Source organism: Protopterus annectens, chromosome 2.part2 (assembly GCF_019279795.1).
Source record: "Protopterus annectens isolate FY-2018-M chromosome 2.part2, PAN1.0, whole genome shotgun sequence".
In the NCBI taxonomy this organism is placed as follows: domain Eukaryota; kingdom Metazoa; phylum Chordata; order Ceratodontiformes; family Protopteridae; genus Protopterus; species Protopterus annectens.
Window position 1 is genome coordinate 362941271 of NC_056730.1, and position 26843 is coordinate 362968113.

Consider the following 26843-nt stretch of genomic DNA (forward strand, 5'->3'; position numbering starts at 1 on the left):
TGAGTTGCGGGAAAAAGACAGGGAGGTTAATGTCTTGATTTAAGGACAGTTCATTAACCACTTTGGGCATGAACGAGGGATTAGTCCTGAGGGAGACCATGTCCTTGAGAAGATGAGGTAAGGGGGTTAGCCACCAAGGCCTGGATTTCTGAGACCCTCCTGGGGGATGTGAGGGCTACCAGCTGTACTGTTTTCCAAGTACATAGTTTCACAGATGCTGAGTGAGCTGGTTCAAAAGGAGGTAGTATGAGCTTTTCAAGGACAACGCAGTATCAGTTTTCTAGGTGGTCTGATGTGGAAGACTCCTCTTAGGAATAGTTTTACCTCTAATCTAGATGCCAAGGGAGGAACCAAGGGGAGACAGGTGGAAATGGCTGACAAGTGTACCTTCACAGCCCTGAATGTAGCAGCTCACACAAGTAAGAAAGGACCACAGGTACAGGAATAAGAAAGGGGTCCTGTTTTTTTCTTCTGACTCCACCTGGAGAATCTTTTCCATTTTGCCACATAATTTCTCCTGGTACTAGATTTCCTGGCCTCCTGCAGGACATTGAGCACATCCTCTGAATATAGGTGTCTGAAGAGGACAAGAACTCTATCACCCACAGAGTGAGTGTGAGGTTGAGCACTTGAGGGTGTATGAGTGACCCCCTGTCTTGTGTAAGTCGAATCGGTGGTGTAACCTGTGGTAATTGCCCTTGGCTAGTAGATGAAGAAGGGGAAACCAATGTTGTCTTGGCCAAAAGGGAGTTACCACCAGGATTTTTGTTTGTTGGAATGAGATGATTGCCTTCTAACAAAGGAGGTCCTTTGAGGGTAGTTCTTATGACATCTAGGAATAGGAGAGACTAACAAATGTTTACGATTTCGTATCTTCTTGCCCTTATCCTGTAATGACTTAAGGAACTCTGTAGAAGCTGCACTGAAAAGAGCCTCATTATCAAGAGGTGCATCTAGCAATTTGGTCTAGACATCCATCAGAAGGGGCTGTAGCCTCACCCAAGAATATCTTCTCAGGACAGAACATGAAGCTGCAGATTTAGAGGATGGATCTACTGCATCATAACTGCACTTTTAATAAGTGCCTGGTCACCTGAGCGGCAATAGAGAGCAAAGCAGAGAGTTGTGACTTAGCTGGAGAGTTTGGCACATCTGGAATGTGTGCAGAGGCTTTAGATAGGGTATCTGAAACAAACCTAGCCATGTGAGTTTGATAGCTTAGGGCTCTGATCGCTGGAGTAGAAGAAGTATATACCTTCTTCCTTAATCTATCCATAAATTTGGTGTCCTTGTCAGTGGGGAACAGGGAGGCATAGGGCAGCTGTCTGGATGATTTATCTGCTGACACTGCAATGACAGCAGGGTCTGCAGGGGGGTTCTTGAATAGGAACTGTGTATCCTGAGGAACCTTACAGAATCTATCTGGATGTTTTAAGGTTGGGGGCTGAGAGTCGGGGGTCTGGGATGTGGCCAGAAAAGCATCATGAAAGGCTGGGAGCAGTGGAAGGACTGCAGGTGGAGAAGGTTGGTCCATCTGCAATAATTCAAAGTATCTCTTTTTGGTTTCAGAGACATCTGAGGTCTTCTATTTAAAGTGTTCTCTCATCAGGGAAATGGTATCCCCAAAGGAGAATTCCTCTCCTGGAGACTCGTGACTAATGGAATCCTCCTCCTCAAGGGTAATGAAATCCTTGCGGGATTCTATCTGTGAGCAATAGGTAAGAGATTCATCAGAGGAAGAGAGTTTCTCTTCAGAATCTTCTAAGACCTGCACAGGAGTAGGGGCTGGAAGAGATACCTGAGACTGGAGAGCTTGGAACGCCCTGAAAAGATTTTGGGAAAAAACTTTCCATCCAGGAGCTAGTTCAGCTTCTTTGTGCTCCCTATGTTTCAATTTCTGTTTCCTCTTCAGAGGAGCAGAGGGAAGTGTTGACTTAGAAGCCGACGCCTGAGAGGATGGAGAGAGTAGAGTAGGCCCTGCTGACGTCCCGAGCTGTGGTTACCCTTTGCCATCAGGGACTGATGGCTGATCTACCTCAGTGATAAATATGAGAAAAGGATGCCACAAATCGTAAAAACACCACCAATTTATTGTAAGTGCTTTCGTACAGCCCAATTTGCTGCACTTCCTCAGACAAATAAATCCCTCTAAATTACTTCTTAAATAGCATATTGCATCAATTGTATCACACTGTTCAATTAACTATTTAAAAATATTTAAAGAAACCAACCTTTTATAAAAACTTTAAACCAGTATTAGAAACCAATAATATGACTTACTTAACATCTGTAAAAACATACCAACAAGAACCTATATAATTAAACTAGAATATATTAATTCTAACATATTAATAAAATTTATACATATTTAATTTTAAATATATTAAATACTGAAAATATTTATTTCATCTTTCCAGGGCTTTTAATTTTAATAAACATTTAATACAGCAATATTCATTAAGCCCTGGAAAGATATTGGCATTAGTGCGAAGTTGCCATAACAACTCCCTTTCCTCTAATTTTAGATGCCATGGTCCACCCCAAACATTTGTCTTCACTTGTTCTATAACAACAAATTTAAAAACATGTGTTGGATTATCATTGACATGTTTTGCTAAGGCATTATTTAAATTTCTCTTACCAATGTTGTAAAAATGTTCATAAATTCTATTTTTCAACTTTCTCTCCGTTTTCCCTGGACAAAATTGACATGAAGCAAGGTATATTACACCTTTGCATTCACAACTGTGTTTACCTATAATGTTATACGAAGTATCCTTAATATTAAAAGTGTTGCCTATTAGTATGTGTTTACAACAATGGCAAGGCCCACATTTGAACATTCCATTAAGTTTGTTGTTCAACTTTAAAGGCATTTCTAAAAGACATTTTAAATTAGGCCCTCTTCTATATGTTATTAATGGTTATTACCTAATTTATTAATGGTAGGGTAGTCATGTGTAATAAAAATCCAGTTATTTTTTATAATACTACAAATCATACTAGTTTCTTCAGAATATTCCATACAGAAACTAGTAACAAATGGAATCTGTGCTTCATCCACATCATGTACATGCATGCTGGTGCTCAGAGAAATTCTATCATCACCTCAGTGGACATACTCTGCATTTCTGCTGAATCGGCTTCCACCAAGGCTCCCGGTTCTAGCTGTGAAACGGGCTACCTATGAGATCCTGGGCTGACATCTGCCTCGAGAGTCTCACTGGACTCCTGAGGTGCAGCATGGGTGTTCGGCCTAACTTTCTTGGCCTTCTTCCGAGGCGGCTCATTGGAGGCAACCTACCGCACCCTCCATGCCTAGTGCTAGATGCCGGAGCCTCTGATTTTCTAAATAAAGCTTTAAGGCAGCCAGATGGCTGCAAAGCGCTTTAGGTACAAACAACTTGCAGATATCGCAAGATGTATGGTCGTGGCCTTAACCTAAGCAGAATAAGCACTTATTGTGCATGTCCTTATGTGGAATTTGTCTTCCACAAGCACACTTCCCCTTCCTAGCTGGCATGTACATTTGAAAAGCAAAAGAAGGTAATAAAAAACCCAAAGGGTACTTATCTGTATTGGACGGCCGAAACAACAAACAAACTAATTCCCGGAGCTGGAGATTGGAGGTCCATAGATCACTGCGGCAGAAAAGTTCTGAAGGGAGCATGTGCAGATGTCACTTTTATAGCTTGACGTCAGTTTATGGCCTTGACAAGCAAAGTAACACATACCCCTGCTCCTAAGACTTTGGTGTACTGGCCGGATGTCCAGTGCTGCAGGCAGCAACCTCTCCCTACTGTTATGAATACTGTAAAATGAGAATAGAAGGACATTTTAATTTACAATTGAATCGGTCACTAAATGCTAGACTGATTCTGATAATGTGTAAGCCCTTTAAATGCTAATAAGCTTAAAGTGCTATAGCACAGTGTAGAAGACTTCACCAGAATGTTGTCTCAAAATGATATAAATAGTATGAACAAATGTAAACAGAACTGCTACTTTTAAAATTGATGTAAGTATCCTTTAAATAGTTAAAAATGAAAAGCTATTTTTTTATGTCGTATTTTTGTCTTTCACATTACAAATAGTTAGGAACTATTATTCATTAAATAAAGAGGATTCCCATGGTTCAGTTAATATGCCTTTAGTAGGTAATTTACGTAATTAGCCAACACATAAGGTAGGGGATAAATAAACCTACCAATTCAGAGAAGCTAACCTCTTGGAGTGAGGGTGGGGGCCTGAAACAATGAGTCTTGGCAGTATATCTCAGCAAGAATAATTGCTGTGGATTATACCCAAGGAAAACTGGGTAACTTCCTACAAAGGAATTCAGAAAGAAGACAGCTGATCTGTAAGTATCTGTGACAAACTGTCCACTGAAAGAAATAACATAGCGTGCATGATTTTTTCTTTTTTATCAATTTTCTCTGGTGCACAGTTTGATAGTAGTGATACAGTATTTTGTTGACTTTGTAATGGCAGCTTCAGATTTAGGGAAAAGTAAAGAGGAAATGGATCAGAAAGGTGACCTGAAAAGTCTGCATAACTAATTTTTATTTCTTTTAATTTATGGACTTTCATGCACTGTTACACTACAGTTCATATACTCCAGTACAAGCCAGTGTTGTGGAGAAGCTCACAATTTGGAATGCAACAAGCTATATAACACTGCGAGTGTATTTGCTTTTATACTAATCAGGAGTAGTTGTGTTGTTCTCCAAAGGCTAATAACTCAAACTAAATATGTCTGTCGTGTTGCCATACTTTTTTTTTTAAATTAGATAAGTTAATTTTGAAGTAATATGATATTACTGTGTCCAAGCAGGCAAATTCAGTTGACTCACCACATTCATGTTTTGCTAAGACATATTGTTTAAGAAATTAAACTTCAGATTTTACAATATGTTGTTGTTGTTGTGTCTTTCGGCTTTTCCCGGTTAGGGGTCGCCACAGCGGAATTCCGGTCTGCTAATGATTGGTAGTTGACTTTTAAGTGCCGAGTTACCAGCCCTGACGCACAACCTTCAACGAAGGTACGCCCATTCACGCATGTCTGCACGCAGAAGACGCTCTAGCTGAGAATTGAACCGGACAGCATCTTACTGTGAGGCAACAATGCTACCGCAGCACCACCACCGCGGGTATGACATAAAATTCAGATCATCTTATTTATTAATTGTTTGCTCATACACAGTGCACATAAAATCAAACTTCATATCTGAACCACTCTTTTAACAAGTGATAATACTTCTTACTAGATAACCTTAGAAAGCTGATGTCCTGCTTTAACCACCACTGATATCTTAACAGAATCTATTTAATAATACAACAAACCTCATGGGGAAATCAAATGCAGCTCAGGTTTGAACATGTAGCTCACATTGCGTTTATAAAACTCCTTGGCACTGAGGGCTAAAAGTAAACATGAAGATTTCTGAAAGGCTCCCCACTGAAATTTCAGCACTCAAAATGATGAGTTTCAATATGCAGAGAAAAAAATTGAAAGTATACTAGAAGAGCAAATCTCAAACAGCCCTCTTATCCTTTAAGATCCCCATTCATCCTGATCTTATATATAATAACTCCAAGATTGCCATACCTCAGAGAAAAGGGAATATTCTGAGAAATGTCCATCTTGTACTTAGCATATTTAAGTCAGTTTTTTGTGCATTCAGTCTTTGTGTTTCAGGACTCACTCTAGCAGGTCACAACATTACAAATGGTTGTCATTCTAACATCTAGCAAAATCAGCTAACAAAAGAGCTTGTCTAATACTCCTAGCTAGTTAAACAGTGGGAGCATGTCATGTTATCGAACAAAATTGTGATGAACGCAAAAAGAGTGAGTGCTGTTTGCCAAAAATACATTCAATGATAGTGGAGTATTCTTCTTTCTCCATTGTTATGTGACCTTGGAGTTGATATATGTACAAGTCTGGGGGTTGCAGGGGCCTGTCCCCTGCAAAAAAATAAATAAATAAATAAATAAAAAAAAGGAAATAATTATTAAGTTGCTGGCTGAAGGTGGTTTTGAGAAATATTTTTTTCTGTCACTGATGTTACCTATGATTAATCAAAATAAATCCATAAACCATTACAATCTTGTGTTCAGCATCCCGTAGATATGCTTAACCAGTCTTTGCTCGCCACCGCAGGTATCTGGCTGAAAATCATGAGTTAACTTTTTACAAACCTGTGGCTCAGCTGTTTGACTTTGATACTGTTACTACATTCTGATGCTGGCCATATAAAACTTCTTTATGTTGAATGTGCACGTTTTCTTAAAGCTATGTAAAAATAGTTATGCACACTGGTAATTCAGTCAGTGCGTTCACTGTGTTTTTGTTTACATTTTGAAGAATATACTTAATCTGGAACCATAAGCTATTTACGGAAAATAATTTTTATGATTCCTTTTTTTCCTGCAGTAGCTTAAATACACTAAAATGACAGTTAAAATATACAGCAACTCATCCTCCAAAATCTGGGAACAAATGTACTTAACCAAATAACAGCTCAGGAAGGCCACTACTATTCAATCAATTTTTAGCGCCTTTAATTCCAAGTATATCTGCTCACGTGGGAGGATCTTCATCAAACAGCTAAAGCAGAGTTTCTGGGGATCAGTAACAGAGCAAGAAAAGAGTTGTCAGCTACAGTATTAAAAAGATATGTACATACCAGTCCGATTTTTGATCCAGCATAATCATCTCCACTGATTAAAGGGATTTGAGTTGTCTAGCTGCCCACAGAGACCCCTAACTAAATGTCAACTTGTTCCTTCTATCCGGAATTAGCACATTCTCTCTCTCACCTCCACACATTCATCATTGCAGCTGTCACTTTGTCTCACATATGGCTACTTTCCTCTTGTCTTCAATTCTCCGACTGACAATGTTGGAATCATTCTTCAGCTCTGTAGACCATCACTAGTTACTTAGGTCCTTTTCAACTCGTTCTGCTCTGTGACTGAGAGAAGTCTTTCTCAACCAGTGCAACTTTATTCCTTCACTTTTATAAATGATAGTCCATCCTTTTTAAATATGAGTTTGCTATTCTTGACTACACTTCTGGTTTTTGGTCTTCACTGATGCCATTAAAATTACACTGACAACATCCTATACTGTCAGACTACAGTGCAACAATCTGCTTCATGACAGCTGATTGGCTGTGTCCTTTTTCTCTCTATTCGACACTTGACTAACAAGTCCTTATCTTCTGGAAAGAATATACAACTGTATACCAAGGATCTTCATAGACAGGCCATCTGCAATGCTATTCTGTCTCTGCAGGGTGCATTAACAAGTGTGAAGTCTGTGGTACATGCATGTAAATGATGCAGTCTGGTTATTTATTCCTCTGTTCAGTAAGGAGACTGTGAGGCATGCGGTAGTATAATCAGTTTAAGTGCTCACTTTGTCCATAAACATTATGCAATGTGTTTCAGAAAAAATAAATTCAAACAGTTGAGCTGCTTAATCTTTGAAAATTCACTGACTCTAGTATAGGGTATTCATTTAATTCAAATCTCTCTCAAATTATGTTGGTTACCCATAAAACTTAGTACTTTGAAACTAATTGAAGCATCAACTCTCACCTGTAAGTACATTTATCTAATGACACATTTTGCATGAAATTCTAGCTTCCTAGTCTTTAGTCAGACTTAAAGATAAAAGTGGTCTTCAAAGCTTTCTGAGGCTAGATATCAGCTGTTTTGTGATGCACACCAAGACCCAGGTTATGTACTCTTTCTCCAAGGGTCATTCTGATATCTCCAGATTCTGCCTGTGTGATAAGGAGTGGCCTTGAACTGCTTCATCCCAAAAGGCATTTTCGTGAACTCATACAAGCTGAAAAGAGTCACAAAAGCTAACCTCTCTCTAGTGCTGGGAGTCAAGGGCACCTGCCAGTAGCCCTTGCTCACAGCAATAGTGGTCAGATACTTAGCCAACCCAGCTTCTCTAAAGTTTCATCTGTCCTACGCATGGGGTAGGCATCTGACTCTGTGTGACTATTTAGTCATCTGTAGTCCACACAGAACCTGGTGCTGCCATCCTTCTTTGGTACCAGCACCACTGGGGAGGCCCAGTGACTGCTGGACTCCTGAATTACTCCCAGTTACAACATCTCCTGTATCACCTCCCTCAGAGTCTGTTAAGACTTTCTCAGCAACCCTATAAGGGGCCTTCTTAATAGGTCTTTGGGGTCCTGTATCCACATGGTGCTGCCCCAGGTGGGTGAACTTTGGTTTCCCAGTGAACATGCCCCCAAATTCCTGTAACATTGCTTGGATTTCTTGAACCTGGGTAGGAGAGAGCCACTGGGACATTTTTACCCCTTCCACTGAGGTGTCAGTCCGAGCCTCACTGAGGAGATCAGATCCCCCTCAGACTCCTCCTGCCATCCACAGCAAATACTCAGCACAAGGGCCTCCCTATCATGATAAGGCTTCATCATGTTAATATGGTACAATTGTGCCTCTGTCTAGCAGTTCTACCATGTAGTTAACATCACTGACCTTTCGTACCACTTTGAAGGGTCCCTCTCAAGATACCTGCAGCTTATTGTGTCCTACAGAACTGAGCACCATCACCTGCTGTCCCACAGCATACTCTCTAGCTCGAGCATTCCTATCATACTAGACCTTTTTCTGTTGTTGGGCTCCTGCCAGATTCTCCTTGGCCAAGCCCATGAGCTCCTTAAACCTTGTCCTGAGGTTTAGGACATATGCCACAACACACTCCTTGTGGGATTCACACTCACCCACCCACTCATCATGAATCATATCTAAAGATCCCCTCACCCTATGCCCATACAGCAACTCAAAGGGTGAAAAAACTGTGGATTCTTGGGGTACCTTTCTGTAAATAAACAACAGTTGAGGCAAATATTTGTCTAACTCTCTCCTAAACTGGTCTGCAAATGCCCGTAGCATGGTCATTAGTGTAGAGTTTAACCTCTCCACAAGACCATTAATCTGGGGATGGTAGGGAATGGTGTTTAGGTGTTATACTCCCCGTGCTCCCACAGACAAGCCAGCAGGTCTAACATGAAATTGGCACCTTTGTCAGTCTGTATTTCTCTAGGGAAACCTACCCTGCTGAAAATCTTTAGCATGCCTTTCTAGTCGGGTTCCCCAAAACAGAATATTCAATACTCAGAGATTACTCCCTGTAAAATATAATATCCAAGATGATTTGCAGAATGACCTCCTCTGGTCACCTGACTCTAGATTCTCACAGCATCCTCCTTCGAAGCAAAGACAGGAATTTAGCATAGTTGGCTAAAATACACATCTAAATGTTTATAGCAGTGCCTGGGGCTTCCCCTCTTTTTACTGAGCTAATGAACAAAGGCTTCTTCCAGAACCACAGTCTCCGGTTATTCAGCACTGTGGGGTACCACTTTAATGGTTTAACAGCTCATGTACATTTCACTTATTTTTCTTAAAGTAAGCTAACTGGTTAACCTCTGCTGTCCCAGAATCCTCCATTAAAACATATACATTTAATTCAGTTACAATAAAACATATACATTTCTTTTCATTCCAGTAGGGCACACTGTTGATGCATTTTAACACAAGCAAACCTCACAAATACATTTTCAGCACAAGCATCTGTACAAATCAGCTTGATACACAAATGAAATATACTTATCTACAAAATTCCAGCTAGTTGTGCTGGCACAAGTCATACAGCCACCGCCCTACTTCTCCTGACATGGCTGGCAGTACCTCCTATCATCACACAGACAAGCTAGTGACAGCAGCAGAAAGGCCATACATAGCAAGGAAGTTAACGTGAAATGCAGATTTTCTGCTATGTATCCATTCCACTTCGACAATATCAATTTAAACTATATTTCTGCACAAAGAAAAGTTGTCCTGCTTCACATACTTTAATATTTCACATAAAATGGGAGAAGAGAACTACAATTCCAGCCACCTCCAAAAACCACCAATACATGAGCCCAAAGGGTGAGATGTACGGAAGATTCCTTTATTCCATACACAACATACGTTCTGGTACCTCGGCAATTCGCCTTCATGGAACCTTTACCATCAGAATTCATCTTCCTTTTAAATGCTTATCAATTAAACAATTATACCATTGAACCATCCCACATTCTTAACTAATCTTAATACAATTCATTTGTTCAATTCCCTTAAAAACATTATTATTGCCAAGTCTGATGTTTTCAAATCTTTAATACATACATTTTTCCAAAATATAAATATAATTAAATGTTCATATATTTAAATATTTATTGCTACTAAATATATAACTTTTAACGTAAATATTTATTGGTACTAAATATATAAATTTAAACATAATAATAATAATAAGAGTAGCAAAATTTAATTTATCATAAATATACTAAATATATAACTTACTTTAAATAAGTAAACATTTTTCAAGTAAATAAATAACATACAAAATTTCATATCACAAATCCACTTTCCAAGTTCATGCCCCTAGGGTATAATGTATGGTATTCCAAGATTATTTTGTATTCTAATCTACATAATGCCCTCTTGAAATTATCTACGCAAATATGGGGTCTGGCCAACACACTAAATAAAAAAACATCCACATTCCCATTATGTACATTAATAAAATGGGAGGCTACTGGACTGTCCATATTTCCCCTTCTATTATCCCCCAAATGTTCCAAAATGCGCACTTTTACCTTTCTCGTGGTTTGCCCAATATACCATAAAGGTGTACTGCAATTACATCCTAAGATGTATACTACTCCTGTTGATTGACAATCAAATCTTTCAAATGCAAAATATCTTTTGCCATTAATTTTAAATCCATGCATGTTTTTCACTTTCATGCATACTGAACATCGACCACAACGAAATGTCCCTACATCCTTACCAGTAGAATTAATTAATTTTCTATTTAACAATTCTTTCAAGTTTGAGTATCTACCGTAAGAGAATGTAATGTGTTTGGGAAATAGATGTCCTACATTTGGATCATCACACACCACATGCCAAAATTCTTTCATAATTTGTTCAACCACAGAAGAAAAATTAGAAAATCTAGATACAAAAAATATTCTATCTTCTGCTGAACAATTTGGCATGTGGAAATATTCTTTATGATGTCTTCCCCCTCCAAAATTCCTAGTTCGACATAATCTGTCTTTAATATTTGATAATCTAATATTATCATAACCTCTAGATGTTAATCTGATGACAATTTCTTCACAAACTCCTTCCCATAAATCAACCTCGGAAGTATTTCTTAGAATTCTTTTAAATTCTCCCTCTGGTAAAGCCTTAATCAAATGAGATGGATGCATGCTGGCAGCATGCAAAAAAACTATTTACTGCTAAAGGTTTCCTAAAAGGTTTAAATTGTACAGTATTCTCCTTCCCTATATAAAATTCCACATCCAAAAAGGAAATATTACATGGGGAATATTGAGCAGTAAATTGTAACCCATGAGTGTTCGCATTCAAACATGCCATAAATTGTTCAAACATACATGTTTCACCCTTACAAACAAAAATGAGGTCATCAATAAAGCGTTTATAAAAAAAAAACATGTTTACAAAAAAATCACACTGAAACATAAATTTCTTTTCAAATTCCCCCATATAAATAACAGCATATGTGGGTGCAAAAGCTGCACCCATCGCCGTTCCTTTCTTTTGTAAAAAAAATTCCTTATTCCATACAAAATAGTTATGTGTTAGACTAAATTCTAACAAACCTATTAAAAATGTAGTGCGTGGTCCTTCTCCCATCATTCTTTGCATAGCTTCAAGACCCCATCTTTTCCCAATATTAGTATATAAGGAAGAAACATCTACTGTGGCCCAACAGTTTAGCAATGCTAAACACACATCTTGAGTGTTTCTTACATGCGAAACAACTTTGGGTAAATATTCCTTAAAATGAAAATCTAAAAACTTATTCACCCTTTCAAGATAAGAGCCTATTCCAGAAATTATAGGTCTACCAGGGGGGGGGTTATCCAAATTTTTGTGAATTTTCGGAATAATATAGAAATATGGATGGCGAGGTTCCATAACTATCAGTTTGTTAATGTCCTTACTAGAAAGAAAACCTAACCTCTCTCCCCTTTCCAATAATTCCATCAATTCCTCTGAGAATTGCTTAAGAGGATTCTCATTTAACTTAATATATGTGTCTTCCACTAGTAAGGCATTAACAATACCTTCATATTTCATGGTATCCATGACTACCCAATTCCCTCCCTTGTCAGCCTGTCTAATGGTTATGTTCCCTAAATTAGATCTAAGTTCCTTAAGGGCCAACCATTCCGACTTGTTTAAATTAAATTCCTTGTTCACCGTACAAAATTCATCATAACCTTTCTCAATGCAAGAACATACTACAAGTTCAAATGCATTGATCGTAAAATAGAATATCCAAGATGATTTGCAGAATGACCTCCTCTGGTCACCTGACTCTAGATTCTCACAGCATCCTCCTTCAAAGCAAAGACAGGAATTTAGCATAGATGGCTAAAATACACATCTAAATGTTTATGACAGTGCCTGGGGCTTCCCCTCTTTTTACTGAGCTAATGAACAAAGGCTTCTTCCAGAACCACAGTCTCCGGTTATTCAGCACTGTGGGGTACCACTTTAATGGTTTAACAGCTCATGTACATTTCACTTATTTTTCTTAAAGTAAGCTAACTGGTTAACCTCTGCTGTCCCAGAATCCTCCATTAAAACATACATTTAATTCAGTTACAATAAAACATGTACATTTATTTTCATTCCAGTAGGGCACACTGTTGATGCATTTTAACACAAGCAAACCTCACAAATACATTTTCAGCACAAGCATCTGTACAAATCAGCTTGACACACAAATGAAATATACTTATTTACAAAATTCCGGCTAGTTGTGCTGGCACAAGTCATACATCCACTGCCCTACTTCTCCTGACATGGCTGGCAGCATCTCCTATCATCACACAGACAAGCTAGTGACAGCAGCAGAAAGGCCATACATAGCAAAGAAGTTAACTTGAAATGCAGATTTTCTGCTATGTATCCATTCCACATCGACAATATAAATTTAAACTATATTTCTGCAGAAAGAAAAGTTGCCCTGCTTCACATACTTTAATATTTCACATAAAATGGGAGAAGAGAACTACAATTCCAGCCACCTCCCCTGTGCATGTCCACCTTCAGAGTGGTCACAATAACGTTCAGGTGAGAAGGTGCAGGGGACATGCTCATTTAAGAAAAATATAATGAGACTAGAAGAGATCACATTTCATTCTGTGTTGTGAAAACTTGAAGAAATCTGCAGTACTGAAACTCTGCATTGAAAAGCAGCCATTTTGCTTGCTTGTGGTCTGTAGTCAGAAAATAAGCAGGCATTGACTACCCTTAGAAGATGCAAAATTTTACATGTAAGACACCAAAATGTAATACGTTTCACTGCCTAAGCTTTATGTTCTGGAAGTGACTAAGGAATTCGTGGAGCACAATGTAACCTTCATTTGGCAAAAAAGAATCAAGTTAAATGTAAACTCTCTTTTGTAGCCAGTCTTCACCCTAAGGCCCACAACTTGAAATTGCAGTCTTAGAGCATCTGACTGCTACAAATATTAGGCCACTGGACTGACATCTGTCTGACAGCTGAATTTCCAATCAGAATTATAATTATTGCAGGAATTTTCTCTAAACTGAGCAATTCAGAGTTCTCATAACACTGTAATATAATTGTGCCTATTACTGTGACCATTCTATCTCTATCCTTCATTTAAGTAAATCATAACAGTTATACATTGCAAGGGTATAATTAGGTATGTAATCATCTAAAAGCCTAGATGTAACAATAAATTGCTGTTTATAACAATCCTAGATCTGCTGATTCTCTAATTCCATTTTATGGCAGATTTTTCCTCTTCCTCCATAAGACTAGATATACATCTACAACCTTGGGGATAGTGAAAACTGTCAGATGTATTCATAAACTTTCTGGCAGCTTATGAATTTCTGGAGGAACTGCCATGTAACTGTCACATCTTTCAGCACAGGTAATTCATTTGTGTCAATGGTTGTCCTTTTCTTGTATTTGGAGAAAAGGCTGTGACAGTTATTTTTCTTCAGCTCATTTCTACTGCTACCTATTCACTGCTCACAGCTTCTTATATATTCACTGTACACAGACCATCTTTTCTTTCATTTTTTTTCATTATGTATTTATTGGATTGGTCAACAAGGTAAACTCAATTAAGTCTTGACATGCTAAGTATATAATTCTATTAATCCATAGCCCCTTTTTAAATTATGCATGTTACACTATTTTTATAGTTTGTTTAATGGGATCATCTGACTGGGCTCAGAAAGACCATAGTTTGGCAGAGTCCTAGAGAGAAAAGCTCTACGTACAGAAATGAGTAACCCAGACACATAAAATGGTACGTATAGAATAAGTAGGTCACAAAGGCAACAATCATGAAAACTTAGGCAACTGTGCATTTTGTGAAAGGCTACCTTAAAGAAAGGAAACATCTGTTTTGCAATTTCTGAAGTTAAGTCCTGCCTTTATATGCGAACTGTGCTTGTCAAGAATGGATAATCCTGAGTAGATGTGGAATGAAAGAGTTAAATATCATAACTATAGAACCATATGCAGCTGCTAAAACAAAATCAAAAGGAAAATATGCCATGATTCTTTAAAAACACATATCACAAATTAAAAACAACAGCTGCAGTAAATGCATCCCATCCATACTCTTGTCCTGGTTTCCTAAAATAATACTGACCTGATGTAAACAGCCAAGGAGTGTGGGTTTTTCTTTTTTAATGAAAAACCCCTTAAATTGAGAACTAAATTGAATATGTCCAGAATACAAAGATTTGTATAGGAAATTATCCTTGAACATACATCTTCGCTAATTACAGAGTATCAAAATGAAAATTAAACACTTAAATATTAAAAAGAAACTAGAAGTAACAGAAATATTCTGGATGACATCTCTGCATACATTAACAAATCTGAAAGTGTGACAGCATTCAGAACGCCACAATGGTTCATTCAAAGGCCTAAGGAAGTTATTATACTTGTTGGGTGTAGGTTAGAATACTGCGGTTTCACTGGTCTTGTTTACTGATGACAAGATAAAAGCTAATTTTGTAATCTGTGTATTTTTTAACATACCTGAGCGAGAGTCCACTGTGCCTGCTGATTCTGTTGCATGCCATATATATTCTGTGGAGCAATCATATTTCCCACCATTCCCGTTTGCGATCCCATCATATTCTGAGGAAGTCCCATACCAGCTTGCGTATTTGCCATGAAACCATTGGGTAATCCCATGCCTACCATCATTCCAGCACCTTGTCCCATCATAGGCACAGACTGTCCCATCATGTTTCCCATTATACCAGTAGCTGCAGGCATAGGTGCTGCAATATTAGGAAAACCTTGAAAGCTGGCTGCTGGTTGTGAAGGATATGGTATCTGGGAAGGTCCAATAAACATCCCTGTTGCAATTAAGCAAGAAATGCAACAATTAAATATATAAAAGTGCAAAGCCAGACCAATAAAAAAATAACAACTAAGCACACACTGTTACCATTTTCCAAATCTGTTATCAAGTTGTATAAGATGCAACAGTGCATTATCTACATGAAATAATAGCAGATAGGTTGAGTCAGTAGTTGCCAGAGTGACATCTTCAAAAGCTGCTAACACATCTCCCACTGCCACAGGGATGGTAGTCACATGGAAGTACCATCATAAACCAACATATTTAAAATCTGTTAGCACACCATACATTGCCACATAAATGTTAGAAAAGAAGTGCATCTCTAATTGAACAAGAGCTTTAAAACTGCTACATAGCTTTCACTGCTACACAACTTCCTTTTTAAGGGGTAGTAATGATCACCTACATGGATACAGATAAAACTCTCCATGTATTAAAAAAACAAAAAAAATCATATTAACTGATTCTCTGATGATAATCACTTAAGTGTTCTCAAAATGGCTGTCAAGAAATCCACTTCTGGAGCTTCACTGTCAAAGTGAATTTTCTAACATCCATTTTGCAATTGCATAACAACCTGGTTAATTCTGGAGACCCAGTTATTATCCCCTGTATGAATACTCATCGTATCAGTTGGTCTTTGAGACAGACCACTGCAATGGGTAACAGCTGAGATCTCTCCCCAAAGGACTCTCTTTTGGTTCAGTTCTTTAAAGAACACTATCTGTCCTTTCAGCCATTTTCTGGTTTGTAACATATACCAGTATAACATAAAGGGGTATCACTGCAGAAGGCTGCACACAGCTACATGCTTCTCAGTTTTCCTTCAAGGAACATGACTAAGCTGCACCTGAAACATAAAAGTACTAAACGCTATAACAAATAAACTAATAATACTTACATAAGCAGTGGGTGGAGAGAGACCATTAAAAAGGAGAATATGATAACTACTCATACATTTGTTACATCGTGGCTGTATGGTCCTCTGCAGTGGACGGCTGCCCATTTAATAACTGTATAGACTATCTTTACACATGTATAGTTATATGTAAATAAGCAATCAAATACATTTTAATACAGACATGTTTTCTATACACACAGGGGAAAAAAGTTTTGCACCTGGTCTGCTGCAAAAAGACCTGCATATTCAACTTAAAAAAATAATAATAAGCTAGGTGACACCAAAGTACCATTTTTATGTAGTGACGTAACTGTGCAATAATAAGAATCATTCACACTACGCTCATACTATACAACAAATCTATGCAACCACATATTCGTGTATGTGGACACACAAATACGCACACAAACATACACACACACACACACACACACACACACACACACACATTGTGGGTATGAATAACGGCATGCCCATTTCAAACTTATCAGAATTAAATGCGACCTCTATAACATTTATATATAAAAAAAATCACTTACATTTTCAAAAATGGAATCAAATGGCAAGGAAATACTATTTTAGACTTATACAGGGTATTTTAAGAATGATAAAACAATGCATACATCAAAGAAAACATTTACTAGCGCAGTTCCACAGCACTTAGTGCTGGCACTGATTAAATGACTTCTGCTATATGAGAGGAGCATGTCATTTGCCAAATCCCTGGATAATGCAGCCATCAGCAGAGAAGACACATCGCTGTCATATACAGTGAATGTGTGTTTTGAATGAAGTGTCTCATGTACTTCCATCTAGTACAGAAAAAGGTGCTGGTGGAATTCTCTCTTTGCATGAGTATGATGTTAACGTGTGCTGCTATTCTACAGTGTTAAGTCTTAATGTGTGCTGTCACAAATTACAAGTGGAAAAATGCTGCTGAGACGGCGGGGAACATGTTTTACCATTTCAGGTGTTCACCTTCTCTCCATGGTTGCATGAATATGAAGTTACTATATTAAAGTAAGGTGTGGTTATGGTGTTGTTTAGTCAAGTCCAAGTCCTTGAATCCTCACTAACAGAAATGACCACTACTACCAGCTTTTTCACTAAGATATAAAGCCAGTGAAAGGGAATTAGCATGTTATGTGGTATATCTTGCTTCTAGAGAAATCAACTACAATTTAATCTTCATGGAGTTTAGACCTCCACTGCTGTGTTTGTGTTTTATTTATTATGCCTTTTGACCAGACATAGCATGTCAAAGTGGTACAAAAATACACATTTATTTTCAAAAGATACTCTGCTTCAAATTATAGAAACATAAATCAGCTTAACTAAGGCTCATCTGCACTATACCCTCCAGCAAGTTATGTGCTTCAAGGCTATCTGGCTAACAAGAGAAAAGATGTAGTTCAAAAATTAAAATGTATCTCACTCTGCTACTGGATTAGATGAAACCTGTGTGGAAGTACAGTATGCAGCTTTCTTGTATGTTGCTAGGAAAAAGCTGCAAAGCTACTTACATGTTTTACTCTTCTCGTAGAGGAGTAAGACAAAGCTGCAGCACAGACAGATAAAGTCAGTAAGCAACCGAAAAATAACTTGCCATTTACTAGACATTCCTTCTTTACAAGAGAATACAGTATTACAGAGACTACATATGTATGCCCTGTTAAGGTGAAGGACATAATCAATGACAGAATTTAGTGAACTAATAAGAGACCAAGTAATTAGTTTTGCAGGCTTTTAAAAGAAACAGACCTGTCTGTATCAAAAGATAAGAATGTGTGTAGAACAAGTGAAATTATTACTGCGTTGTCGCATGAATTCTTTGAGAAAATGAATGTGTGCAAAACAAAACATGAACCAGATAATGTAAAAACAAGAAATTAATAGTGGGCTATATTGTGAAGCTATTGGGCATGAAAAAGAAAAGTGGGATAAGCAAACAAGACAAACAAAGGGGCTGAAAATGCATAAAAAGAAATACCTCTTGTAGTACCACTCCAGTGGCATAGAAGGATAAAGCCCTGACTACGGCCCAGCCAGTCCGAGTTCCATCAGAGTTTGGGTGATTAAGACAGCAGCAGGGAGAATGTGTGCAATCATCATGGGTGTGACTGTGGTTCTGAGGGCATCTCCTGCAATGATCCATGGTGTAGGCTGGGAACATACCCACTGGGAGGCATTTGTCTAAGGGGTGGGGGACATAGCTGAGCTGCTGCAAAGGCAGGGTGAAATGCTGCACATCCCCCTTGCACAACTGTCCCGTGGATGCCACCACAGGAGCTGTGGGGGGGGGGGGGGGACAGGGTAGGTTATGCATGAAACCCACCAAATGGATGTTGACATTCAGGCTCCCAAGACGCCTTTATGATTTGTGCCAGCCCCATCCCTATCAAATGCAGTCCATAGGGTACATAGGTGACCAGTAGACTGGCAGTGGATGATCGGCACTGGGTAGGGAATCAAAAGACGATATAGTGGGAAGAAAAAGCCCCTCCCCCAAAAATAAATTATTGTAGAAGAAAACAAAACAAGTGAACCTCCAATTTTCACAAAATAGCATAAGAAATACAAATATACATCTTCCTCTTGGTGAAATAAACTAACTACAGAGCAGTAACAAGTACAAAAATAATTTATCCCTGAAGAACAAAATGGCCACTCACCAACTGTTATCTTAGTTATACAAATGGTCCCATCACTGCCCTCTGCAATGAACTGCACTACTACAATGTTCTTACTAAAACCACACACTCATTTTCTGATACAAAGGTGTCACATCCCTAGTGTTAAAAGAAAAGGCCACTACTACCAGCTGTTTCCCCCGAGCTAACCTAAAGACCCATGATCACTAAACACAGTACACTACCCACATACTTGTTTGCTGTTGTCATTTAGTCAGGTCCGCCTTTTTGTATCCTCAAGGACTAGAGCACACCAGGCCTGTCTGTCAACAACTATTCTTTTTAAATGCATTGCAAATTCATATTCACTACTTCTGCAATGCTGTCTACCCAGCATAGTCTCTGTCCCTCTTCTTCTCTGGCCTTCAGTCTTTGCATAGTCTCTGTCCATCTTCTTCTCTGGCCTCCAGTCTTTGCCTGCATTAGTGTCTTACTTAGTAAATCCTGTTTTCACATAATGTGGACAAAGTATTTCAGTTCATTTTTACGATCAGATTTTTCAGTGAATAGCTTTGATTTATTTCCTTATATACTTAATAACTTTATCTTCTTCCAGTCCACAGACTTCTCAACATCTTAATCCAACACCAAAGTTCAAAAGCATGGATTTTCTGGTGCATAACCTTATAGTCCAGCTTTCACAGCCATATGTTATTACTGGCAAAACCATAGCTTTGACAATATAAACCCTGTCAATAATGTGATGGCCTTCCTCTTTAAAATTATATATAGATTTGACATAAGTTTCCTTCCAAGAAGGAAGAATCTTTTAATTTTATGACTACAATCACCACCTGCAGAGTGACCTTATGCTGAGCAGTAATCCAACTGTTGTTCTTTCTGTTGTTATGTTCATTAGCAGGCTCTTCCTCACTTTCAGCTATCACAGTGGTATCATATGCACATCTAAGGTTGTTAATATTTATCCCAGCAATTTTTATTCCAGCAGCTGATTCATCTAACCTGTTTGTCAGCTGGCACAGAGGGTTAAGGCTGTGAGCTCTAGTTCTTTTGCTAGAGGACTTGGTTTTCCTAGCCCTCACTTACCTACTGTATGACACTGAGCAAGTTACTTAACCAGACATTGCTCCTGGGTCCCCCCTGAAAAGGAAATGTGTATCCAGTGGGCCCACCTGGTTAACAGTTATTATTATTATTATTATTATTAATCCATGTTTTTGCATGGCATAGGCAGTGTATAAATTAATAAGTAGTGTAATAATATACAGCACTGTCGCACTCTTTTCAAAATGTAAAATGGAATCTCCTTTTCTTTAAGAACTTGCCACAGTTTATCGCCACACAATCCAAAACTTTAGATTAATCAATAAGGCAGAGGTAAACTGTTTTTAGCTGGAATTCCTCTGATTTTGACATTATCCAGTGAATATTTGCAATATAATCTTTGGTGCCTTTGCCCCTTCCAAAACCAGCGTACACATGTGACAGTTCTCAGTCCATAAACTGATGGAGTCTACCTTGCAAGATCTTGAGAATTACTTTTTTTAGACTGTGAAACATGTGCAATTGTCCAGTAATCTGAGTTCTCTTTAGTATTGCTCTTTTTTGAAATCCAATGGCCATGGTTGTGTTTTTGAAATTTGATGGCAAATTCTAAGCAACACTGTAACAGCATTATTTTGCATGATTTTTAACAATTCATGCTGGAATGCCATCACTTTTTTAGTCTTCTTATTAGCAAGGCTTTCTAGAACCTATTTAACTTCACTCTCCATAAAGACAAGCTGTAGGTCGGAGAACGTACAACTGTATGTTTCGGCTTTGTAATGGTCCTTACTATATAGTTCTTCCATAAAATCTTACTACCTCTTGTAGCTCACACTGGCACTGCCTGTGCTTGAACTTGACTACACGATCAGGTGAAGTGAGCTATACATGCAGAGAGAGTCGATCTACTGCACCTTAGCTGAACAGAGTAGTACAGTTACGTCAAGGTAAGGGCAGCAGCTGTGGAGGGGGGGTGTGAGGGGTGGGAGTGTATCTAAAGGTTTTAGGCGGATATTGGGAGGGGGATTTAGGTCTGGGGGGATGTTTAGGGTTAGAGAGGGGAATTTAGGGTTAGGGAGCAATTGGGGAATTTAGGTTTAAATAGGGGGGCAATTTCAAGTTTAGGAAGTGATCATGGACTTTAGGTTTAGGGAGGTAGAGTGGTGTTTTAAGTTTAGTGAGTGATCAGGGATTCTAGGGTTACACAGCAGGAGGGGAGTGCTGTGATTATAGTTAGGGACTGGCTGGCAGTTTTAGAGTTAGAGTTAGGGCTATGCCATTTAGTAGGGCCAGGTGGTGGGAGGGATAGGTAATTAATTAAGAGCATGAGTGTCAGAGTTTAGGAACTTGACATTTAGAACAACTGGCAGACAGCAAGTGTGTGGCATGCACTTGTAATAGACCCTATTGAAACACACTTTGTCAGCTCAGTTGCATATGCTGGGACTATATGACAGCAGGTCAACACTATCCCTTTAGTCCCTCTGTGATGCTTATATATTTAAGCAACTTTCTGTCTCATTCACTCATACAAACACAGATTTTGTCTAATTCTGTCTCTGTAAGAGCACTGAATATGCACACATATATTGATACATACACAGAAGAAATGGCTATTCATATAGATGTTAGATGAATATTTTTTTTTCCTTTAAAAGGAAGTATCTGTATGCTTTGACCCAGCTACATCTGCAGCTTCAGCACAGAGTAATCAATCACAATATGACACTCTGATGCCTGAGAAAGTGGCATCATTCTTTTTTGAAAGTCACCTTAAACAGGCACATAAATTTCACACCGGTTAAGATACTTTATTGCAGCTGAAGCCACAGCAATTTCTCAGTGTTTCAGATTTAGGTGTAAGCTGAAACTAGAGGTTTACATGTTGGGGGAATGGTTTGACCTGCTGAAGACCAAGAGTGTCATGTAGTTGACAGCACACGCCTGCAGGAAGGAAACACCTACAGAACTCTTAAGGTACTCTTTATGATGGTGGAGCTAATTTACACACGCAGTATTATATAATGGCATCTGCTAGCTGCAGGTAGAAATAACTCTGGTAATATGGATAAATGCATATTGTCAAACTCCCTTTTTTAGGTGCAAACATTGTAGCCCTGGCATCCCTACAAACACATGAGTACAAAAGAGGAAATTACCTGCTCCAGTAGTTCTATGAATGACAGCATTTCTGAAGTTCCTGTGTCAATATTAGCCCTTCTCTCAAGAGAAAAAAGTATTCATAAAACTATAAAACAATTAAACACAAAATTAAGGGGTGGGGTACCTGAAGTAAAGGAAAACACAGATATCAGCAAAAGGCACAAAGGCTCAAATAAAATTATGTAATGAGGTCAAGACAAAGAGTACCAAAATCTTTCAAAGGCATGTAAGTGAAACAAATTGAAAAAGGGAATGTGAAACAGAAAAAGAAAGATGTGGCAATGCACAGGATGTCAGCAGTAAAACTGGTGAGCTGCATTGGTACTTCTGCTACCCATAGTGAGGAAAGAACACAGCAATGGGCCTAGAGTGAGAGCAATGGGTAATAATGATGCAAAAATGTGAACAACGCCCCTTACAGATGAAATGATTCAAAATGCTGTGCGGTGGATGATAGTGCATGTCCAAACCTGAAGGTACTATAAGATACAGTGGCTAAACACCTGGGAATTCCATTTAACCAGTAAATGGAGAGTTGACAAATATCAAAGAAAGTCCAGTTGCTTAAGTTCTACTTAACCTGTAACAGCAGATGTCCACAGAGCACGCTACCTTACTGGCTTATGGATAATAGTGCTCCGCTACCCTTTCTCTGGCAATCTACCTAAGCTCAGAGTTCCTCCACCTGCCTGTCTATGGTTGTGATGGACCAATCAACTGGCAGTACAGGGTTTGCCCTTTAAACCAACACAGGACCCTTTCAGTTTTCCAGGGTCCAGCAATAAGAGAAGATGAAAATGCCAAGCTTTGTTAACACCTACTGTTCCAAACCAACCCCCCCCCCCCCCATAAAGGATGCTGAACATAACTCAACAGCAACTCAAACACCAAACTATGTATATCAAAAAAGAAGGATGGTGAGTGGGTACTGCCAGCATGGCAGTGTGTACTGTGAGCATCTACTGTTACAGATAAGTACAACTTACATAAATAAGGCAGTGTTTTTTTGAACATCTACATTACAGGAAAGTAGGACTTACAGAAATGTACTATATTCAACAAATATGCTGCTTTACTGGCATATAAATAGATTCCCAACGCTTACCCAAACTGGAAGGAGGAGGAGGGATAAGGGTCCTAGCAAAGCCTGCTCTCGATTTAGAAAATGCATGCAACTTGTAGTGCTTCATAAAGGTATGGGCAGAGGACCAATTCACTGCCTCTAGAATACTTCTAACTTCTACCCCTTTACAATATGCCACTGAAGAAAATAGGCGCTGGTGGAATGTGTCTTTAGCTTGCCTGGATTCATCTTGCCATGGTAGGTGTAACAAAAGAAAGAATATCAGAAGACAGCCAATGAGCAATGGTTTGCTTAGAGACAGGTTGACCCTTCTTTGCCGCTGTTTATGAAATAAAAAGCCTTTAAGCCTTCCTGAAGGGTTTCTTTCTGTCAAGGTAGTACTTGAGCTACCAATGCACATCCAATATATAAAGTATCCCTTTTCCCTTAATCTTAAGTTCTGGGAAGAACATGGGGAGAATAACAAACTGAAGATGAATATATTCTTATTAGTGCATAATACAACCTCATCCTTGTGGAAACTCAGATAAGTTTGTCCCAATATAAAAAGTTTTCAGCTCAGACACTCACCTTAAAGATGTCAAAGCAATAAGCAAAACATATTTCCATGTTAAGAACTTCATATCAGTCTGAGTGGCCAATTAAAAAGGTGGTAAGGTCAAATTTTCAAGAACACAGTTGAGATCTCACAAGGAGGAATTTGCTTGCAATTAGGTCTCATATGCAAACTCCTTTCATGAACTGTTTTACTAAAACAAAAGAAGAAAGAGGAGGGATCCCACTTGCAGACAAGAAGTGATGGCCACTAAATGCACCTTAAAGGATGCATATGATAAGTTATCCTGAAGTAGCTCAGAGAAATATTTCAAGACCAGGTGGACGTTAACCTCAGTGGAGCCTCTGTTACCATTTAGGTACCACTTAAAAAACCTCATCCATTTTTAACATAAAATTTTTAGTAACATATTTTCTAGCCTCATTCAACACCTGCTGCACACACTCATGAAACAAGTACCTAATTGGAGTCAGGACTGACATTCAGTTTGTCATTTGTAGCTGTACCACTTGCCCCTGAGACTCTGTGAGCAAATCCAACTGTGAGGAAGTCTGTGGTAATTGCCCTTAGCCAACACCATTAGAAGGAAGAAAGTATAGTTGTGTAAAATGTTACCATAACTTGGGATGTTCTTCTCTTCTATATGCCGTTGTGTCCATAACATGAGGGAGTCTGCCTCTGGTCAACTTGTACGTCCATCCATTTTACGAAAGATAGTTGCTACTGTGAAGGTACATGTGACATCCCATGTCTCTCAGCGAACGTTGGGTATAAAATAGACGTCAATATGCACCTACCTCAGAACTGAATGCAGCTGGAACCAGCAACTATGGAGTGGGTACCCAGGAATCAGGCAAGTGTCAGGGGGAAGACACGGTGGGAAACTATACAGCAGCATATAGAAGAGAAGGACATCTAAAGTTATGGTAAGATTTTACACAACTATACTATGTCCTTATATTCATAAGCTGCTGTATCCATAACATGAGGGAGAGTACAAAAGCTCATGCTATTAAGAACTGGGTGGAGGAACACAGACATTTTCCACAAAATCATGAAGGATGGCTCTGGCAAATCCTGCTCTGAACCTAGAAATGATGTCCAACTAATAATGTTTGGTGAAGGTATGAATAGATGCCCATATAGCTGCTCCTGAAATGGCAGATGTATCCAAACCCTTACAGAAGGCACCAGAGGAGGACACCTCCCTAGTGGAATGTACCTTTACTGGGAAGCAAAGCCTTTTGCCATGGGCTGCGTAGCAAAAGGAGGTAGTTTTAGAGATCCATGAGGAGATGGTTTGCTTGGAAACAGGCTGTCCCAGGGATCTCGGATGGTAGGAAATAGAGTCTTTCCGATTTATGGATGGATTTGGTCTTGGCCAAAGAGTTGTCAACCCTTTCAGCTGGGGTTTGAGGTGAAGGAAAGAAGGTAGGAAGGTTGATGGCCTGATTCAGGGAAAGTTCATTAACAACTTTGGCCATGAAGCATGGGTTACTACATAGGCAAACCCTGTCCTTGATGATGGCCACTAAATGCACCTTAAAGGATGCATATGATAAGCTATCCTGAAGTAGCTCAGAGAAATATTTCAAGACCAGGTAGATGTTAACCTCAATGGAGCCTCTGTTACCATTTAGGTACCACTTAAAAAACCTCATCCATGTTAAGAACTTCATATCAGTCTGAATGGCCAATTAAAAAGGTGGTAAGGTCAAATTTTCAAGAACACAGTTGAGATCTCACAAGGAGGAATTTGCTTGCAAGTAGGTCTCATATGCAAACTCCTTTCATGAACTGTTTTACTAAAACAAAAGAAGAAAGAGGAGGGATCCCACTTGCAGTTTTGGGCTTGCAGTTTGGAAACTCTTCTGGCTGAAGCAACAGCCTGCAAGTACAGTGTTGGACAGAACAGTCCTTGGCTGGCGGAAAAGGTGGTGAGGTTAACTTTTCTAGAACAAACTTTAGATTCCCAAGGGGGTGAGATTCCTTGGAGGCCTAAGGTGTAGTAGCCCTTCAGAAAAAGCTTCACTTTGGGGATGTGAGAGGAAGGCATGTTGAGAAGGCAGAGATGGCAGATAAGTGTGTCTTAATGGAAGAATAAGACAATCCAGAGTTCATCAGTTCACACAGGTAAGACAAAACCACTGGAGGTTCTACTGTTAGTTGGATGTTTTGTTTTAAACACCAGACAGGAAACCTTTTCCACTCGGACAGATAGGATTTTCTGGTAGTTGGTTTTCTGGTCTCCTGCAGAACCTGAAGCATGTCCTCTGTGTAAAGGTACCTGAAGGAATTAACGCCCCATCACCCACAATGTAAGGTTCATGGTGGCTAGTTGGGGTGTATGAGGGTTCCCTTCTCCTGTGTGAGCAGGTCCATCTGGTGGGGTAACTTGTGGTGATTGCCCTTGGCTAGATGATGTAATTGGGGGAAACCAATGCTGCCTTGGCCAATAGGGGGTCATCAACAAGATTTGTGGTTGTTCTCTCTGAATCTTCAGCAGAACATTTTGTATGAGTGGGAAGGGGGGGAATGCATAAGCCAACATTCCCTTCAAAGGGATTGAAAGAGCATCCACCCTCCATGCTGCAGGAGAAGATATCCTGGCACAGAAAGTTGGAAGCTGTCTGTTTATGGGGGAGGCAAAAAGATCCACCTGCGGAATACCCTACCAATGGACCAGTTCCAGGAACACATCCCTGTTGAACATCCATTTGTGGGATTGTATCATGGTCCTGCTAAGAGATCTGCCATCACATTGTCTGCAGTAGGTATGTAGATAGCTAGAAGATTTGGTTGTCTCTCTCAGGCAATTTCCCATGCCTGCAGAGCCAATCTGCACAGGAGGAAGGACCTTGTCCCCCCTGTTTGTTGATGTACCATAGCACAGTGGTATTGTCTGTGTGCCACCTCAGCACAACTGGCAGGA

The 26843-nt window shown here is 39.1% G+C and overlaps 1 protein-coding gene across 1 annotated transcript in view; it reads right to left on the reverse strand.

Annotated features, from left to right (window-relative positions):
* SMAP1 (small ArfGAP 1) overlaps nucleotides 1-26843 on the reverse strand; it is a 3101511-nt gene that overhangs the window by 334129 nt on the left and 2740539 nt on the right. Inside the window, exon 10 of the mRNA XM_044063898.1 lies at nucleotides 15179-15504. Within this exon, the coding sequence (XP_043919833.1) occupies nucleotides 15179-15504 (326 nt within the window). The remainder of the gene's footprint in view (nucleotides 1-15178; nucleotides 15505-26843) is intronic.